The 19,300-nt window shown below is 37.4% G+C and overlaps 2 protein-coding genes across 2 annotated transcripts; both read left to right on the top strand.

The window, feature by feature from the left end:
* The first annotated feature begins 1,700 nt into the window (after positions 1 to 1,700).
* Positions 1,701 to 2,636, top strand: LOC101837984 (olfactory receptor 6C74-like). The gene has a single exon (XM_040754314.1). The coding sequence runs from the start codon at positions 1,701 to 1,703 to the stop codon at positions 2,634 to 2,636; it is 936 nt and encodes a 311-aa protein (XP_040610248.1).
* Positions 2,637 to 14,955: 12,319 nt separating this feature from the next.
* Positions 14,956 to 15,908, top strand: LOC121143075 (olfactory receptor 6C70-like). The gene is given in 3 exon segments (XM_040754276.1): positions 14,956 to 15,141; positions 15,143 to 15,643; positions 15,645 to 15,908. Coding segments are annotated over 3 exon segments (939 nt in total). The 5' UTR covers positions 14,956 to 14,967.
* The last annotated feature ends 3,392 nt before the right edge of the window (positions 15,909 to 19,300 follow it).

The following is a 19,300-nucleotide window of genomic DNA, read 5'->3' on the forward strand; positions in this document are numbered from 1 at the left end:
TTGAAGATGGAATGAAGCAGTGACTACAATTCTTCAATTACAACAAAGAGGAGCACACTACTGTTGGGGAAGACATTAATTATTTCATTTGCAGGGAAAACAAGACAATGGATTTAAGGATGTCACACCAAGTATTCTGATTAAAGAGTGGGAAACAATTATTTTGTAAATGAGCTGGATTTTAATCTGAACAAGTTCTCCATTGAAACTATTGAGGCAAAGAAAAAAGTACAGCTTAGAAAAAATAATCATTTTGGAAGAATTATTCATATTGAACTTTTAGGTAAAAATAAAATTCTACAATGCATCAGCAAAAAAACTCTGTTGAACTCAAGAACAGTGAGTGTTTTCAGTGTTTGTCATGCTGCATACAAACAGGTTGTATTATCAACAGTTCTGGCTTAAACATAGATTATACCATGTAAAACCAGCATTAGAGAAATTCAGACAACATCCTTGTAACTCATCGCTAAACTTTCTCTGTATGTGTCTGAAAGCTGGTTATTCTTGTTTATCCTGAGAGCTTTATACATCGTAAGTAACTCGCAGTGATTTTACTCAAAATTTATGGTATATATTGCTTTTTTTTAAAAGTTAGGAAATATAATAGTTAATGTTGGAGGCAGTGCTGAATGTAAATTATTTCTTACAGAAAGTTACTCAAGTTGAACTGTAAAATAATTGAGAAGAAATGTTTTCCATTTAATGCCAAAGGCTTATTTGCTGATTCAAGTAAGTTTGAATCTAAACCTCATAAAGTGGTTTTTCTGGCCACACCAGTTCTATTTGGTAGTATCAAGGAACTCTGAAATTAACTGTGGCAGCAAGCTCAAGGCCTGCATTGGTTCAGTCAAGGTAGAAGCCCAGTTCTGAAATAAAAGATGACCATAGCGTCCCATTCCTAAGCAAGAAACCATTTGCAATTGATAGTCACTGACCAGGAAAAAAGTAGTTTTCTACAGTGGAGTCTCAGTGAATACATCAACCACATTCCATGGCAAGCCTCACGTCCAAGAGTAGCTGGGCAACACAAAACAAACTTCATGGCTTTTTTGAGAGCTTTTTGATTCATTTTGTTATATGTTTATCTTTCTTGTTTTTTTGTTTGTTTTGATTTTGATTTTTGCATGGAGTTTTGGTTTTTTATTTAATTTTGCTTTTTGGCAGGGGAAGAGAGAAAGAGACACGTAATTTTTGGTGGGTAGGGAAATGGGGAGAATCTGGGAGAGTTGGGATAGGGGGAACATGATCAAAATATATTAAAATAATAATAGTAATAATAATATACAGAAAATGCTTGACTTGTGGAGACAAAGAAGGTTATTTAAATAAAATGTATAGTACTCAAACTAGCCTAAAATATTACTTAGGAATCAGTAGGAGTGGGAATTGCATTTTCAAAATATGGGGAAAATGGAAAATGGAGAAAAATACTTATCACAAAAAATAATACAGGAATTCTGAGTATTAAATAAAGCTGAAAAAAATCAGATGAGTATCTGGGAACTGGGATAAGGTGAAGGTTGTTATGCTTGAAGTTCTAACCAACGAATAAATGTGAAAACATATTTGGGGTGAAGCTGCATTTCCATTGCATTGCTGGATTCTTCATACTACCTTCAAATCTTTAGAGGAGAGAGTCTATCAATTCATATCTTTTACTTTCCTCTAGGCTGGAAGGATTTATAAGACTTCTAGACATGAGAAACCACACATTGGTGACAACATTAATACTTCTAGGATTGACAGAAGACCGAAAGTGGCAAATTGTAATCTTCCTTTTCCTATTGATAACGTATCTGCTGAGCATCACTGGAAACCTTACCATTATTCTTCTGACCCTGCTCGATTCCCAACTCAAAACACCCATGTATTTCTTCCTTCAGAAATTTTCCTTCTTAGAAATCTCACTGACATCTACCTGCATCCCTAGATTCCTGGTAAGCATAGTGACCATGGATAAAACTATTTCCATCGAGGCTTGTTTCACACAATTATTTTCAGCCTTAGTCTTTGGGATAGCACAGTTTTTCTTGTTGGCTGTCATGTCCTATGACCGCTACGTGGCCATTTGTAAACCCCTTCATTATACAACCATCATGAACACCAGAGTGTGTACTTTGCTATTTGGCACTTGTTGTTTAATTGCTTTGTTGGCAATCTGCCCTGGAGTTATTGTAAGTCTGCAAATGGAATTTTGTGATAATATTATTGAACATTTTATATGCGACTACTCTCCCATCTTGCAGCTTTCCTGCGATGACACAAGGTTCATGCAACTGATCAATTTTGTTTTTGCCATCATTATTCTCCTGATTACCTTGGTACTAGTTATATCCTCTTATGGAAAAATCATAAGTACGATTCTGAGGTTCCCTTCTGCCCAGCAGAAGAAGAAGGCCTTCTCTACCTGTTCCTCCCATATGATTGTCATCTCCATCTCTTATGGAAGCTGCATTTTTATGTATGTCAAACCTTCTGCAGAAGAGAGGATAGCTTTCAACAAGGGGATTGCCATACTTACTATTTCAATTGCTCCAGTACTAAATCCTTTCATATATACTTTAAGAAATAAGCAAGTAAAAGAAGCCCTGAAGGATGTCATTAAAAAATTTACCTCAGCTACTTCAAAATAGTAGTTCTGGATTGATCTAAGTGTGCTAGTAAGATTATTGAAAATTATAGGCCATATCAGCTACTGTTTTGACATCTCTATTTTGCATTTATGTTGTAGTAGTCTCTGAAGTGATGATATCTATATTCACGTTTTCACCTGTGTCTTGCTGGAATCACTTCATTTAATGCTAGAAATTGTATGGGGACTTCATTTGTCTATGATTTTCTAGCAAATATGTGGTTGAAAATAATTATTTAGGAACTGTTTTAATAATAACTTACTTTAGTCTACAAATATCTTGTAACAGTTTCTTCTGATATGTTACCAAAACATATTGTATTTTTGGAAACAAAAAGATTTTCAGGACAGGATTTCTCTGTGTAGCCCTGGCTGTCCTGGAACTCACTTTGTAGATCAGGCTGGCCTTGAACTCACAGAGATCTGCCTGCCTCTGCCTCCCAAGTGTGCTGGAATTAAAGGCATGTGCCACCACCACCTGGCACTTTCTTATTCTTTATCTCTGGTTTTCTTAATAGTGACTGCCAGTAATTTTCTTTCTTTCTTTTTTATAGGTCATCTACAATGTTTTTAGTTTTTCTTTTTATTCTTTTTATCTCAAGAAAACATTTAACAATCTATCTTTGCAAACCAGAATATTATTTATATTTGTCATTAATCATTTCCTTATGACATATTCCATACTTCTCATTTGGAAGATTTCTGATTTTTCTGTAATAATGAAACCAATAAAACATAAAATCATCAACATGCCCCCATGTTCAATATCTGTTCTTAGCCCCATATTTGTGTCTGTTCTCTCTGACAGATTCCAGTCAATCACCACCACTATTCATCACAGAGTGTACATTTATACTTTACTTTTTAGATTGACTGTTACAGACACGTGATAAAAACTGACGCATTTGTTTAACAAACCAGAATCTACATGAGAAGAAAACTAGCTAGACATTTTTCTTATTAAGAACAAAATACATGTTCTCTAAACTTGAGCAATATATCTTTATATCAGATCCTCAATGGTCTTTTATTCCAGTTTGGTATACTTTTCAATACTCATAATATGTCACTAAGGATTTTCAAAACCAGAGGAAATAATTTGAAATTTGTACTGTTATGGGAAGCCCACTAGTGATAACCACTCAAATACAGTTTATAGCCAATTGAAAACGTTATTTCTAATGCTGGGAGTACACGCAGGTATATGGGTCCTAAGTGAATAACAAATTGTCCAGCACATGGGGGTTTTGAAGGCAGCTATCATATCCTGGCATCTCACTCTGCAGCTGGGGTAGCATAAGCAACCAATCATAAGCAACCAATTTGACAGAAACTGAGAGGTTAGATGGAATGGACTCTGCACAAGAAGTTAAGATAAGCATTTAGCTAGAAGGGAGGTTTGTACAAGCCAGAAATTTAACAAAAACTAACACAAATTAGCTAGGACATATTGACCTTGGGTTCCTAGAATAGAGCTAGGTAGTTTTCCCCATAAGGAAGATCAAATTCTAGTTAACCCCTAATTGACTTTGGCAAGAATACAGGATGGAGGAACCACTGCACTATCTTGTTTTGTCACAATATTCTGTACTCCTTAACAAAAATTTCCTAATACAGTATCCTTACAGACAATTCTATTTATACTGGAATCTAATGGCAATGTGTACTTTGAAAGCACAAGATACAGCTCTTGAACAGCCTTTTAATACCAGGGAGAATCTAAATGTATATGCATGCAGTATATCCTAAGAATTTGACTTACATAGAATATTTTGGCAGGTGAACAATAATTTACAAGGGTGCTCCAAGGGTACTAATTATTTACTGAAGCTGTTTGCATATTATTTGCTTGTTTAGTGATTGGTTCCTAATCAGTGTTTTTTTAAGCCCAAGGACAATTTTAATAGAACTTAAAATTAAAATCTCTAGGGCAGACAAACTATAAATTTTATCATCTACCAAGGGTAATGGAGAAAAACTTTATCCCAGTGACAAAAGGACAAACATGGTATGTACTGACTCATATATGGATTTTAGACATAAATCAAAGGATTATCAATCTATAATCCATACCTCCAGAGAAGCTAAGAAACAAGGAGGACCCTAAGAGAGAAAAACATAGAAGGAGAAATGGAAAAGATCTCCTAAGCAAAGTCGGAGCACGTGTGGAGGGGAGAGGGAATAGGAGAAAGAGAAGGGGAGAAGAGGTGGGTAGAGGAGGACATGAGGGATCAGGAAGATTGAGTCAGGGGGAGAATAGAGGAGAGCAATGAAAGAGATAACATGATAGAGGGAGCCATTATAGGATTAGAGAGAAGTCTGGCACTAGGAAAATGTCCAGAGACCTACAAGGATAACCCCAACTAACAATCTAAGCAATAGTGGAGAGGCTACCTTGAATGCCCTCCTCCTATAATGAGACTGACAACTATCTTATATGCCATCCTAAAGCCTTCATCCAGTAGCTGATGGGAGCAGAAGCAGACATCCACAGCTGAACACTGAGCTGAACTCCTGGAATCCAGTTGCAGAGAGGGAGGAGTGATGAGCAAAGGGGTCAAGACCAAACTAGAGAAACTCACAGAAACAGCTGACCTGAACAAGGGGGGAAGTCATGGATGCCAGACTGGATCAGCATAGGAATGATCCAGATCTCCTGAAGGTGGGTGTCAGTTAGGAGGCCTGGGCAATCTATGGGGCCTCTGGTAGTGGATCAGTATTTATCCCTAGTATACGAATGGACTTTGGGAGCCCATTCAAACATAGAGGGATACTCTCAGCCTAGACACATGGGGGAGGTCCTAGGCACTGCTGCAAATGATATGGCAGACTTTGAAGATCCCCCCATGGAGGTTCTCACCCTCCCTGGGGAGGAAAAAGAGGATGGGATAGGGGATTCGTGGGGGAGCAGTCACAAAAAGACAAAATATTTTGTACTCAGTCATATATGGATGTTGCACATGGAGCAGGGGATTGCCAGCCTAGATTCCCACTGCCAGAGAGTCTGGGAAGCCGGGAGATCCCTAAGAGAGATGTGAATTGTAACCCAGGAAAGGGTTCTGGGAGGAGATCTCCTAATATAATTGGGAGCAGGGGGGAGGGGAGGGGAGATGGTGATGGGAGAAGGAGAAAGGAAGAAGAGGAGGGGAGAGGAGGACACAGGAGAGCAGAAGGTTGAGCCAGGGCAAAAATAGAGGAGAGAAGAATGGGAGATACCATAATAGAGGGAGCCATTATAAGTTGAAGGAGAGATCTGGCACTAGTGAGAACTTCACAAATCTATAAAATGACACCAACTGGCATTAAGGCTACATTAAATGCCCTCCCCTGATAATGAGATTGATGACTATCTGATATGCCACCCTATAACCCTCATTCAGTGGCAGACAGAAGGAGAGGCAGACACCCACAGCTGAGAAACAAACTGAACTCCTGGAACCCAGTTGCAAACAGGAGTGATGAGCAAAGGAATCAAGATCAGGCTGGCAAAACCCACAGAGGCTGCTGACCTAAACAAGGGAGAGCCCATGGACCACAGACTGATGACTGAGAGACCAGAATGGGACTGATCCAGATACCTCCCCCCAGAACCTGGGTGTCAGAGAAGTGACCTCAGCAATTTATGGAACCTTGGAGAGTAACTCAGTATTTATTCCTGGCATACAAATGGACTCTGGGAACCCAATCCATATGCAGATATGCTCTCTCAGCCTGGACACATGGGGGAGGGCCAAGCCCTTGCCCTGGATTATATGACAGACTCTGAAAATCCCTCTTGGAAGGCCTTACCCTTCCTGAGGAGCAAAACGGAGATGGAGTGGGATGGGGGGATGGGACAAATGGAGGGCTGAGGGAGGAGGGGAGGGAAAGGGACCTGAGAGTAATATGTGTAAAAAGTTAAATAAAATAAGAAAAAATGTAGGATTCTGTCATGACCCTCTAGAGACCTAGAAATGGATTTGTACGACTGAAGTGAATTAATCCATTTTTCACAGGAGTGATTACCTATCCTGCATTCTCCACCCCCAATCTACCGGAGCTCTTTTACCACTGCTCTCTGTTACCAATTGAACGAAAATGAGGTTCTTGTTATGCAGCCACTAGATTTGGGTCAATGTTCACAGACTTCAGGAACATCAACTAAAACAAAGCCATTTTGTTTGTGTTTTTTAAAGATTCATGCATTATGTACATTGTCCTGCTCTTGATATATCCCTGTGGGCCTGAAGAGGGCACAAGATCTCATTACAGATGGTTGTGAGACACCATGGAGTAGCTGGGAATTGAACTATGGCCCTCTGGATAAACAGCCAGTGCTCTCAACCGCTGAGACATCTCTCCAAACGCCAAAACATTTGTTTTATAAATTACTTGGAACACCAATGCAGCCACATAACGTTCAACCTACAATATGTCCTGCCTCTGTGATGTGCTTGGGCAAGGGTGGACAACCAATGACTAGTTTAACTTAAGTCCCAAACCAGGAAAGTAAGCTGGTCCCTGACACTGCCCAGAGCACCAGGAACACAGGCTTGATGACCCAGAGACCTAGGATGGCATCACACAAAATTGGAGGGGGGAAAACATCACTCTATAGTTTGCTGCCTAGAGATTGGTGCCTAGCAGAGTTGTCATCAGAGAGGCATCATCCAGCAACTGATGAAAGTAAATGCCGATCCATTGTCAAACAGTAGGTGGACCTCTGGCAGTTCTGAAAAAGGGGAGAAAGTACACTAGGAACCTGAGGGGCCAAGAACACCTAGAAAAACGCAGAGAATAAAGTAACCTGAGCTCATGGGGGCTCACAGAGACTGAATCAATCACCAGGGAGCATTCATTGGACTGACCTATGCCCTCTGCATACATGTTACATTTGTGTAGCTTAGTCCTCTTAGAGGACACCTAACAGTGGGAGCTGTGTCTCTCTGACTCTATTACTGACTTTTGGGACCAGACTCCTCATACTGGGTTGCCTTGTGCAGTCTTAGTACATGGGGAAGTGCTTAGTCTTACTGCAAGTTTATATGTCATGCATTGTTCATATTCATGGGCAAACTGCCCTGTCCTGAACAGAAAAGAAGGAGAAGTAGATGAGGGGAAGAGCAGATGGGGTGAGGGGTGGAAGAAGAGAAGGAAGGAGAATTTGTGGCCTGGATGTAAAATAAATAAATGAAATAATAAAGATGCTTTCTTTATTCCATCGTATATTTTTAGCTTCTTTGTCAAAGATCAGATGTTTATACGTATGTGGGTTAATATCTGGGTTTTCAATTCGATTCCATTGGTCTACCTGTCTATTTTTGTGCCAATACCAAGCTGTTTTCGGGACTATAGCTCTATAATAGAGCTTGAGGTCAGGGATGGTGATGCCTCCGGACGTTGCCTTGTTGAACAGGGTTGTTTTGGCTATCCTGGGTCTTTTGTTTTTCCATACAAAATTGATTATTGTTCTTTCAAGGTCTGTGAAGAATTGTGCTGTGATTTTAATGGAGATTGCATTGAATCTGTAGATTGCTTTTGGCAGGATTGCCATTTTTACTACATTGATCCTACCTATCCAAGACCATGGGAGATCTTTCCATTTTCTGAGGGCTTCTTTAATTTCTTTCTATAAAGACTCAATGTTCTTGAGATACAGGTCTTTCACTTGTTTGGTTAGCGTTACCCCAAGGTATTTTATGTTGTTTGTGGCAATTGTAAAGGGTGAAGTTTCTCTGATTTCTTTTTCAGCCCTTTTATCATCTGTATATAGTAGGGCTACTGATTTTCTTGAGTTGATCTTGTAGCCTGCCACTTTTCTGAAGGTGTTAATCAGCTGTAAGAGTTCCCTGGTAGAGTTCTTTGGGTCATTGATATAACCTATCATATCTTCTGCAAATGGTGAAAGTTTGACCTCTTCCTAGACAATTTGTGTCCCCTTGATCCCCCTTTGTTGTCGTATGGCAATAGCTAGAACTTCAAGTACCATCTTGAAAAGGTATGGAAAGAGTGGACAGCCTTGTTTTGTTCCTGATTTTAGAGGAATTGCGTTGAGTTTCTGTCCATTTAATTTGATGTTGGCTGTTGGTTTACTGTATATAGATTTTATTATGTTTACGTACATCCCTGTTATCCCAGATCTCTCCAAGACCTTTATCATGAAGGGGTGTTGGATTTTGTCAAAGGCTTTTTCAGCATCTAGTGAGATGATCATGTGATTTTTGTTTTTCAGCTTGTTTATGGTGGATTACGTTGATGGATTTTCGTATGTTGAACCATGCCTTCATCCCTGGGATGAAACCTACTTGATCGTGGTGAATGATTGTTTTGATGTGTTCTTGGATGCGATTTGCCAGTATTTTATTGAGTATTTTTGCATCAATGTTCATGAGGGATATTGGTCTGAAGTTCTCTTTCTTAGTTGTATCTTTGTGTGGCTTGGGGATCAAGGTTATTGAAGCCTCATAGAAAGAGTTTGGCAAAGACCCTTCTGCTTCTTTTGTGTGGAAAACTTTGAGAAGAATTGGTATAAGCTATTCTTTGAATTTCTGGTAGAATTCTGCACTGAGGCCATCTGGACCTGGACTTTTTTTGGTTGGGAGACTTTTGATGACTGCTTCTATTTCCATAGGGGTTATAGGCCTATTTAAATTGCTTATCTATTCTTGATTTAGTTTTGGCAAATGATAGCTATCCAGGAAGTCATCCATTTCCTTTAAATTTTCGAATTTTGTGGAGTACAGGTTTTCAAAGTATGACCTAATAATTCTCTGGATTCCCTCAGAGTCTGTTGTTATGTCCCCCTTTTCATTTCTGATTTTGTTAATTTGCGTGTTCACTCTCCGCTGTTTGGTAAGTTTGGACAAAGGTTTGTCTATCTTGTTGATTTTCTCAAAGAACCAACTCTTCGTTGCATTGATTCTTTGTATTGTTTTCCTGGTTTCTACTTTATTGATTTCAGCCCTCAATTTGATTATTTCCTGGCGTCTACTCCTTCTGGGGGAGTTTGCTTCTTTTTGTTCTAGAGCTATCACCTTTGCTGTTATAACTGTTGTCCAGTTTCTTAATGTGGGCGCTTAGTGCTATGAACTTCCCCCGTAGCACTGCTTTCAAAGTGTCCCATAGGTTTGGGTATGTTGTATCTTCATTCTCATTGAATTCGAGGAAGTCTTTAATTTCTTTTTTTATTTCCTCTTTGACCCAGGGATGGTGCAGTTGAGCATTATTCAATTTCCTTGAGTTTGTAGGTTTTCTGCAATTTGTGTTGTTGTTGAATTCTAATTTTAAAGCATAGTGGTCTGATAAGATGCATGGAGTTATTCCAATTTTTTGTAGCTGCTGAGATTTGATATGTTGCCAAGTATGTGGTCATTTTTGAGAAGGATCCATGTGGTGCTGAGAAGAAGGTATATTCTTATTTATGTGGATGGAATGTTCTATAGATGTCTGTTAATCCCAGTTGGCTCATTACTTCTATTAGAGCCTTTGCTTTTTTGTTGAGTTTCTGTCTGGTATTCCTGTCAAGTGGTGAGAGTGGTGTGTTGAAATCTCCCACTATAACTGTGTGGGGCTTTAGATGAGATTTAAGTTCTAATAATGTTTCTTTTACGAATGTGGATGCCTTTGTATTTGGGGCATAGATGTTCAGGATAGACACTTCATCTTGGTGGGTTTCACCTGTGATGAGTATGTAATGACCTCCTTCATCTCTTTTGATTGATTTTATTTTAAAGTCTAATTTGTTGGATATTAGGATTGCTACCCCTGCTTGTTTCTTGGGTCCATTTGATTGGAAAATCTTTTCCCAACCTTTAACTCTCAGGTAATGTCTGTTTGAGGGTGAGGTGTGTTTCTTGTATGCAGCAGAAGAAGGGTTCTGTCTTTGAATCCATTCGGCTAGTCTGTGTCTTTTTATGTGTGAGTTAAGGCCATTAATATTGAGGGATATTAATGACTATTGATTGCTCATCCTTCTTCGATTTGCAATGTTGTTGTTGGTAGAATTATGTGTGGAATTTCACCCCTTTGTTCTTTTGGCTGTTGGTAGAGATGGATTCTCTAATGCCTATGTTTTTCTGGTTGTAGTTAGCTTCCTTGGGTTGGAGTTTTCCTTCCAAAATTTTCTGTAGGGCTGGGTTAGTGGATACATATTGCTTGAATCTAGTTTTGTCATGGAATATGTTTTTTTCTCCGTCTATAATGATTGAGAGCTTTCCCAGGTATAGTAGTCTGGGCTGGCATCCATGGTCTCTTAGTGTAGGTAGAATATCTATCCAGGACCTTCTGGCTTTCAGAGTTTCCATGGAGAAGTCAGGTGTAATTCTGATAGGTCTGCCTTTATGTGTTACTTGGCCTTTTTCCTTAGCTGCTCTTAATATTCTTTCTTTATTCTGTGTGTTTGGGGTATTGATTATTATGTTCGAGGGGATTTTTTTTGTGGTCCACTCTATTTGGTGTTCTGTAGGCTTCTTGTACCTTCATTGGCATGTCTTTCTTAAGGTTGGGAAAGTTTTCTTCTATGATTTTGTTGAATATGTTTTCTGCCCCTTTGAGGTGGATTTCTTCTCCTTCTTCTATAGGTACAGGAAATTTTCAGAAATGTAGGAATGATACAAAGTCCTTTGGAATTCTGCACTTGAAATACTATTGAATATATTTCACTAATTATGTAAGTATTGATGTTAATACATTAAACTATATTACCTAAATAATAAAATTATTTTTAAAAGTATTTAACGAATTGCTTAGCATTAAATATTGTGATTATATTATCTCTTGTACTTAAGGTCATAGCATTTAACCTGTACGTAACATTCAAGTGTTTGGTTTTTTTCTGATGCTAATAATTTTACACTATTAATCCAGAAAATATTTTCTATTAAGGTATTTGTTCAGACTTCTGAACTATCCTGTTATGATTGCTTCCTCTTATATATAACAGCACATTCTGACTGCCAATGTTAAAGTAATAGATTGTGTTTATCAGTTAATTAGCTGAGATAAATATTTTTAAAAGAAAAGTTATTTAGTCTTAGAGAATACTTTATATTTTGATTAATAAGTCCTTTGATTTCAATTTACTGAGTTTAGAAAATATATTTTAAACAACTCTTAGTTTTAATTGTATTTACTTTCTTAATAATCTTGTAGTTTGCTCCTTTAACTTTTCAAAAAAGGTATTATTACTGTTATTATCATTATGAGTATTACTGTGTGTGCCTGACACGAGTGTAAGTGTAGGAGCACAAATGCTATGACCCATATACATGATCAGAGTCAGTATTCTCCCTTTAGTTCACTTGCTCACACTCATGTTCAACAGATTGTGGGGCCAGCATTTTATACACTTCCCCAAACAATCTCAGTGGACACAGTAATTCTTTAATTCAAACAGGCAATTAAATATATACATATATGTATATAAATGTATATAAGAAACACAAAAAAGCATAGCTAAAACAATCCTAAGTAACAAAAGAACTTCTGGAGGTATCACAATCCCTTATTTCAAGTTGTACTACAGGACTATAGTAATAAAAAAAAAAGGTTGGCCCTGGCACAGAAATCAACACATAAATAAATGAAATCAAGATTAAGATCCAGACATAAATCCAAACACATATAGACAACTGTTTTTTATAAAGAAGCCAGACATTCACACTGGAAAAATTACAGCCTCTTCAATGAACTGTGCTGGACATACTAGATGTGTGCATGAAGAAATATGCAAATAATTCTTTGTATACCAGCTCCAAATGGATGAAAGACCTCAAAATAAAACCAGATACACTGAATGTAACAGAAGAGAAAATGGGGAATGCCCTTGAACTCATTGGCACAGGAAAAGACTTTCTGAACAGAAAACCCCTAGAGCAGGCACTAAAATCAACAATTAATATATGGGATCTCATGAAACTGAAAGTTGTCTGTACATATAAGGACATGATCATTTGTATCTCAACCTACAGAAGGAGATAAGAATTTACAAACTATATATATGATAGAAGGATATATCCAGAATATAAAGAACTCAGAAACTACATATCATGAAAACATCCCAATTAAAAATGGGGTACAGATCTACCCAGAGAATTGTCAAAAACAAGGACTCAAATGCCTGGGTTCCAAAAGAAACGTTCAATATCCTTAGCCATCAGGAAATGCAAAACAAAATATCTTACACTCTTCAGAATGTTTAAGGTCAATAAAATAAATGGCAGTTCATGCTGGCAAGGATATGGAGTAAAGGTAACACTCATCCACTGCTGGTAGGAGTGTAAACAGCCACTATGAAAATCATTGTGGCATATCCTTAGGAAGCGACTAGATCTGCCTCAAGATTCAGCTATACCAGTCTTTGGAAAATTGACAAACAATGCATTACCCTTCTACAGAGAAACTTGCTCTACCATGGTCATTTTTGCTTTATAAATAGTAGTTAGAAGTTGAAACAAATCTAGACTCCCCCCCAGAAGAAGGAATAAAGAAAATATGGTATGTTTACACAGTAAAATATTAATCTACTCTTTAAAAAATGAATTTGCAGGAATTTGGATAGAAATAGAAAAAGATCATCCCGAGTCAGGTAACCGAGAAAGACAAATATGGTACACATTTGCTTGTATGTTGATATTAGCTATACAGTCAAAGATAACCAGACTAAAATCCATAGAAACACAGAGGTGGATTTCTAGCTCTCACTAGAAAAGGGAAATAAAATAGATAGTTATAGATGGATTGGGAGGGGTTAAACAGAAGTATCAATGGAATGGGGAGGAAAGAAGGGAGGGAATAAGAGGAGACTGAGCTAAAGCTAAGGCCTTTTGAGGGTAGCATGAAAATTTAATACAATAGAAGTTTCCTAAAATATATACATATATGAAGGCAAACTAAACAGTATCACCAAATAAGGAGGGAGACAGAGCCCCAGTTCGCTATTTCTTGTCACCAAAGGGAGCTTCCAGTACCAGGACTGGATTACATCTAATTGAAATGTCCAATGGGATCCCATGGGAAACCCCCAGCAACCCAGGCTGTAGAAAATCTAAAGGTTGCTCTCCACAAACCGCTGGCAAGACTCCACAGCTGAAGACAACACCTACATAACTCATTGAACATGGAGAAGTTGAGCTGCTGACTATATAAAGCCTTTATCCTTACACGCTAGCATTTTTGGAACAGGAAAGTTTATTTTGAATGCTACTAAAGAAAAAACATAACAACTCAGCCACAATAGTTTATCTGCAATGGTGACCGACCTGTCCATAAAATATGCTACTGCAGTGGTGGCACAACCCTGTGGTGTCACCAACCAACATCTGGTTTTACCTAAAGTCGGCTTTGCAACACTACTTTGTTTGACCAAATATCTGAGACAAGATAGCCCAGGCATTTTGTACAGTCAAATATTGTTTTTATACTAAAAGAATGTAAGAATAAAATTATGCCTGATAACATTCTGTTAAACTCATAGATCAGTGCCTTGCTCAACCCTCATCAGAGAAGCTTTCTCCTGCAGTAGATGGGAAGAAATAACATCAAGCACATTATTCAGAGAATAACAGAACTTGGAACATTCAGGTCTAAATGGGACGTTTCCATCAAATTCCTTCCCCTAGGCCTTGGGGAACCCTGAAGATCCAGAGGAGGATGCAGAACTCCGAGAAAAAAGGCCCTCAAAATCAGCAAGATTAATACACATATGAACTCACAGAGACTAAGGCAGTATGTACATTTTGCTTGAATTTGGTTGTGATTATTTAATCAGCTCTTTCATTTTTTTACATTGTACTATTATTTACTCTGTCATTTAAACTTAAATATATTGGTTATACTTCTCTACAGTGTTTCTGTAATTTATAGAAAAGCTATGAGGGTTAACAAGACTTACACTTTAGCATGAAATTCATGACTTCCTAATTAAACTTTTAGATTTAGATTTATTACACTGGCATCATTACCCTTAGTGTAAAATAAGCAATCTAATATTTAGTGAATTATGTTTGATTCCCTATGCAAAACTGTTTACTAATTTAACAGATCATGCATAATTAGTTACAATTAACTAAAAGTTTAAATTGAAAGAATTAAATTGAAATTAAATCTCTTACAAGTTGCTCAGGTCAGTTTCCATTGGTGAGTTGTATTCTCTATTACTATTAAAATCTTACAAGCAAATTGTTGTTATATAGTTTCCATCATATCTCTTGTATCAATAATTATTGCATATGAAAGGGATGTGACTAGGAATATGGATGCTATAATTTTTTATTGGGTATACACCTACTCATGTGCATTTTAATTTTTATATTGTTATTTTTATTTCTAGAACTCTAGTGAGATCACAAAGAGAAATGAAGAACCATACAATACAGATAGAGTTTATTCTTCTTGGACTGACAAATAATTCTCAGTTACAGATTGTAATTTTTTTGACTTTTTTACTAAATTACTTGCTGAGTAAGCTAGGAAATTTAACTATCATTGCCCTCACTCTGCTAGATCCCCACCTCAAGACACCAATGTATTTTTTTCCTCCGTAATTTCTCTTTATTGGAATCTTTATTCACAACTACCTGCATTCCCAGATTCCTAATCACCATTGTAACCAAGGAAAAGACAATTTCTTACAATGGTTGTACATGTCAATTGTTCTTTTACATATTCTTGGGGGCCACAGAGTTTTTCCTCTTGGCTACCATGTCCTATGACCGCTATATTGCCATCTGCAAGCCTTTGCACTATACATCCATCATGAGCAACAAAGTTTGTCATCAGCTCGTCCTGGGTTCTTGGGTAACTGGATTCTTGGTTATTTTCCCACCACTGATTATTGGCCTTGACTTGGATTTCTGTGCTTCAAATGTCATTGACCATTTCTTTTGTGATGTTTCTCCTGTCCTACAACTTTCTTGCTCAGACACTCATATGCTAGAACTAACTGCCTTCATCCTTGCTCTCATGACACTCATTGTCACATTAGTAGTAGTAGTCCTTTCTTATGCTCACATTATCAAGACTATTGTGAAATTTCCCTTCAGCTCAGCAAAAGAAAAAGGCCTTTTCCACTTGTTCTTCTCATATGATTGTTGTTTCCCTCACTTATGGGAGTTGTATATTTATCTACATAAAGCCATCAGCAAATGAAAGAGTTGCTTTGAGCAAAGGAATAGCTGTACTCAACACTTCAGTTGCCCCTTTGTTGAACCCATTTATTTATACTCTGAGGAACAAGCAGGTTAAACAAGCCTTTGGAGCAGTACTTAGAAGAATATTTTCTGCTTCAGAAAGGTAATAGCATTTAGTTAAATGACTAACCTAAAGCAGTAAACTAATTCGAGTTTTTTTAAGTTAGTGAATATCTAGAATTCAATTATTTATGTAATTTTAACTTGTCCAAGGTTAAAATTTATTTAACATGTTCCTTTTATTGTACTTTTATTCAAGATGAAAGTCTTTCTATGGTAGAAATATAAAATCCAAATTGTTTTGACTTAAAAGCACATATTAATTAAAAACCACAAATAATTGAATGACCATTATTTAAAGAAATGTACTTTATCTCTTTACTCTTTAAAAGCCTTTGATAAGTGTTATTTTGTAATTATTATAAATGATAAAAGTGATCCAAGAAACCTTACTCCTTAAAAATAATCCTATTTTTAAACAAGAAAGCACCATTTTCTGTTAATTGAATCATGTAGTTCTTGGTATATGCCATTTTATTATCAGTATTAGATAAAGTTTAAATTGCATAGAGAACAAAATATTATTTAGTACATAGAGAGGTGACTTCACATGGTCTTTTGAGGTTTGGTACCATTGTTGAAAGCAGTATTTTGGCCACCAAGACTGATGCTAACCTGGTTTACAAAGGTATCTCACCAATCTCACAATCACAAAGGCCAATAGTCTGAAGGTGAGCTCAGGCTAGTGATAAAAGCTGGGCATGATTCAGATTGGTATAGGTGCTTGCCATACTGTATCTCAGTGTGGTGTGGGTCAGTTCTGGAGAATAAGGCTTTCCTCACTGACATGAAAATATCTGTGCTGTCCAAGACAAGGAGAGAGGCTGCAGAGTTTCCTGGTCACCAACGCTAATACTATGTTGGGCTGTACCAAAGTCTAATATCCACAACAACCTGGGCAAACACTCGAATGCGAATCATTCTATAAGTTCATTAAGAGACAAGGATTACAAAGACCCAAGCCAAAATAAATATGTCCCTGTGAGCTTAAAGATTCAACTAGTTAAAGCACCCAATTGAAAACTCTGATGTAAGAATGAAAACCTCAAGGTTTTCTTTGAAGAAGAACAGTAAGGAGGCATGGTTCTGAATTCCAAAGCACAGTCCTCAGGAACTTTCATTCCTTGCTCTATAGCAAGTGGTGTCTTGTTTTTGTCTCTTTTGCCCAATGTTGAGGGAAGGACGATCGGAAAATTCATTAAGGAAATTCAGGCCTAGAGGAATTATTTTATTCACACTGATACAGGGTTTCATCATGCCAGGAATGTCCTGTCTCAAATATAAGGCCTAGACTTAATCCCTTCTCTTCCATAAACAACATCTCTCTCATGTGCCTAGATTTGGAAGAGGGTTAGATGTTTTAAGTTTGCCCCATGCTATTTTAATTGCTACTTTTTGCTTCTGTAATCCAAGTCACTTATTCTCCGTGTGGTTTCCATATCTCTTGTGAAAGAGTTGGATATATGAACATCTGTACAATTTGCTGTGCCTGTCAGAAGGCAGTCCTGGAGAATTTTGCAATCTATGTCTTTATTTATTCGGGGTTCCAAGTATTAATTGCTGTTATAAATTTGCTTCCGCATATGGACCCTTTAGTCAGAAAACTTATGTATTTGTTCATTCTGAGAACAGTTTTGCAGACTCAGCCTTATAATCGTTGTTAGTAATAACTTTCAACCTAAGAAAAATATTCTTAGATCTGGGAAGATGATCAACAAATTTCCCTACAGCTGAGAGTGGTGGTAGTCTTTATTGCATCTTTCTTCTGGGTAAATTATTCAAATCATTAACTCTAATTCTAAGTATGACTCAAAAATACTATTTTTCTATTTTTTTTATCATCTAACTCTTCTGATTTGGATTGTTTAACTCTTATTGGATTCATACATGTTCTTGTTGCTGAATACCTTAGTATAATGGAGATCATTTGAAGGAAACAAAGCTAAATAAAATAATTTTCATGATATTTGCATAGTTAAGGATCTGACACAAGCATTTGAGCCAAATGAGACCTGGAAGAACCAAAGAAATACAGATTAGGAAAGAAAATGTTATACACTACAAGAGAACAATGACTACATAGTCCTACTCATCTATACCAAAGAAGCCAGAACCACAGGAAAAATTATTTCTTTGCCCCATACGATGTTGCCACACACTGTATGAGTTATTTCAAGTTACTGTGGTAAGAAAGACTGCATGAAAACTGAAAAAAATAAAGACTGCATTAAAAAATGATTCCTAATGATACTCAGTCATACTCACTGGTGCCTGTCCCAGTTGTCATCAGAGGCTTCACTCAGCAACTGACAGAAACAGAGACCTACAGCCAAACATTAAGTGAACCTCTGGGAATCCTGCAGCAGATGAGAGAGAACCAGAGCGGGCAAGGACACCACAGAATCAACTATCTTGGGCTCATAGGCGCTCACAGAGAATGAATCAACAATCAGGGAACCTGTACAGGTCTGAGCTAGATCCTCTGCATATATGTCATGTTTGTGTAGCTTGGTCTTCTTACGGGATTCCTAACAGTGGGAGTGTACGTTGCCTTTGATTCCTTTGATGGCTTTTCAGAACCGTTTTCCTCATGCTGAGCTGCCTCAACTAGTCTTCTACTTGATGTGTCCTGTTTAGTTGATATCAATGGGAGGCCTGCCCTTTTCTAAATAAAATTGGAATAGTGGATTGTGGTGGCAGAGGGAAGGGTGTCGCTGAGAGGAGAGGAAGGAGGAGCAACACCAGTTGCGTTGTAAAGAAAATCAGTACTAATTTTTTTTTTGGTTTTTTTGAGACAGGGTTTCTCTGTATTGTTTCGGAGGCTATCGGTCCAGCCCGGCCTCGAACTCACAGAGATCCGCCTGCCTCTGCCTCCCGAGTGCTGGGATTAAAGGCGTGCGCCACCAACGCCCAGCCAGTACTAATTTTTAAAAGAAAATATATTGGAGCTTTTGGCAGAAAACTTTTTTTAGCCTATTTTTATTTATGCAGAGTACGTTATATTTAAATTAAGAAAGAATATACTTAAAGACACAGAACTATACAAATGTTAATTCTTTCTCAAAAAATAATATCTGAATCTACCATAAAATAAACACTTGTAAAATTTTTTAAGAAAAAGAAAGACTCCATGAAATTCCTCCAGTAATGAATGATTTAGACATGAAAAAAATATTAGCAACAGTAGGAAAAGCAAGCATCTATTTTCTGTACAATACACTTATTAGAAGATACCCAGCCTCCTGTTTCAGTTATGCTGAAAATGTATCTTCCTACATGTGACAACCCCAGCCACTAATATTTAAGTGATATATTTGCACTATATTTCATTTGTTTGAGTACCATCGGAGTATGATTGACAGCAATAAAATACTATTAAGCATGGCTCTTGGGTAAAGTAAAGGGCTAATCTTCACTCTCGGGCCAGCTGGACAGCTCA

The sequence above is a fragment of the Mesocricetus auratus genome, unplaced genomic scaffold (genome assembly GCF_017639785.1).
Source record: "Mesocricetus auratus isolate SY011 unplaced genomic scaffold, BCM_Maur_2.0 Super-Scaffold_100011, whole genome shotgun sequence".
Lineage (NCBI taxonomy): Eukaryota > Metazoa > Chordata > Mammalia > Rodentia > Cricetidae > Mesocricetus > Mesocricetus auratus.

What these genes read in the sequence shown, in the direction of transcription:
- LOC101837984 (XM_040754314.1), top strand. Translation starts at nt 1,701, where the DNA reads ATGAGAAACCACACATTGGTGACAACATTAATACTTCTAGGATTGACA.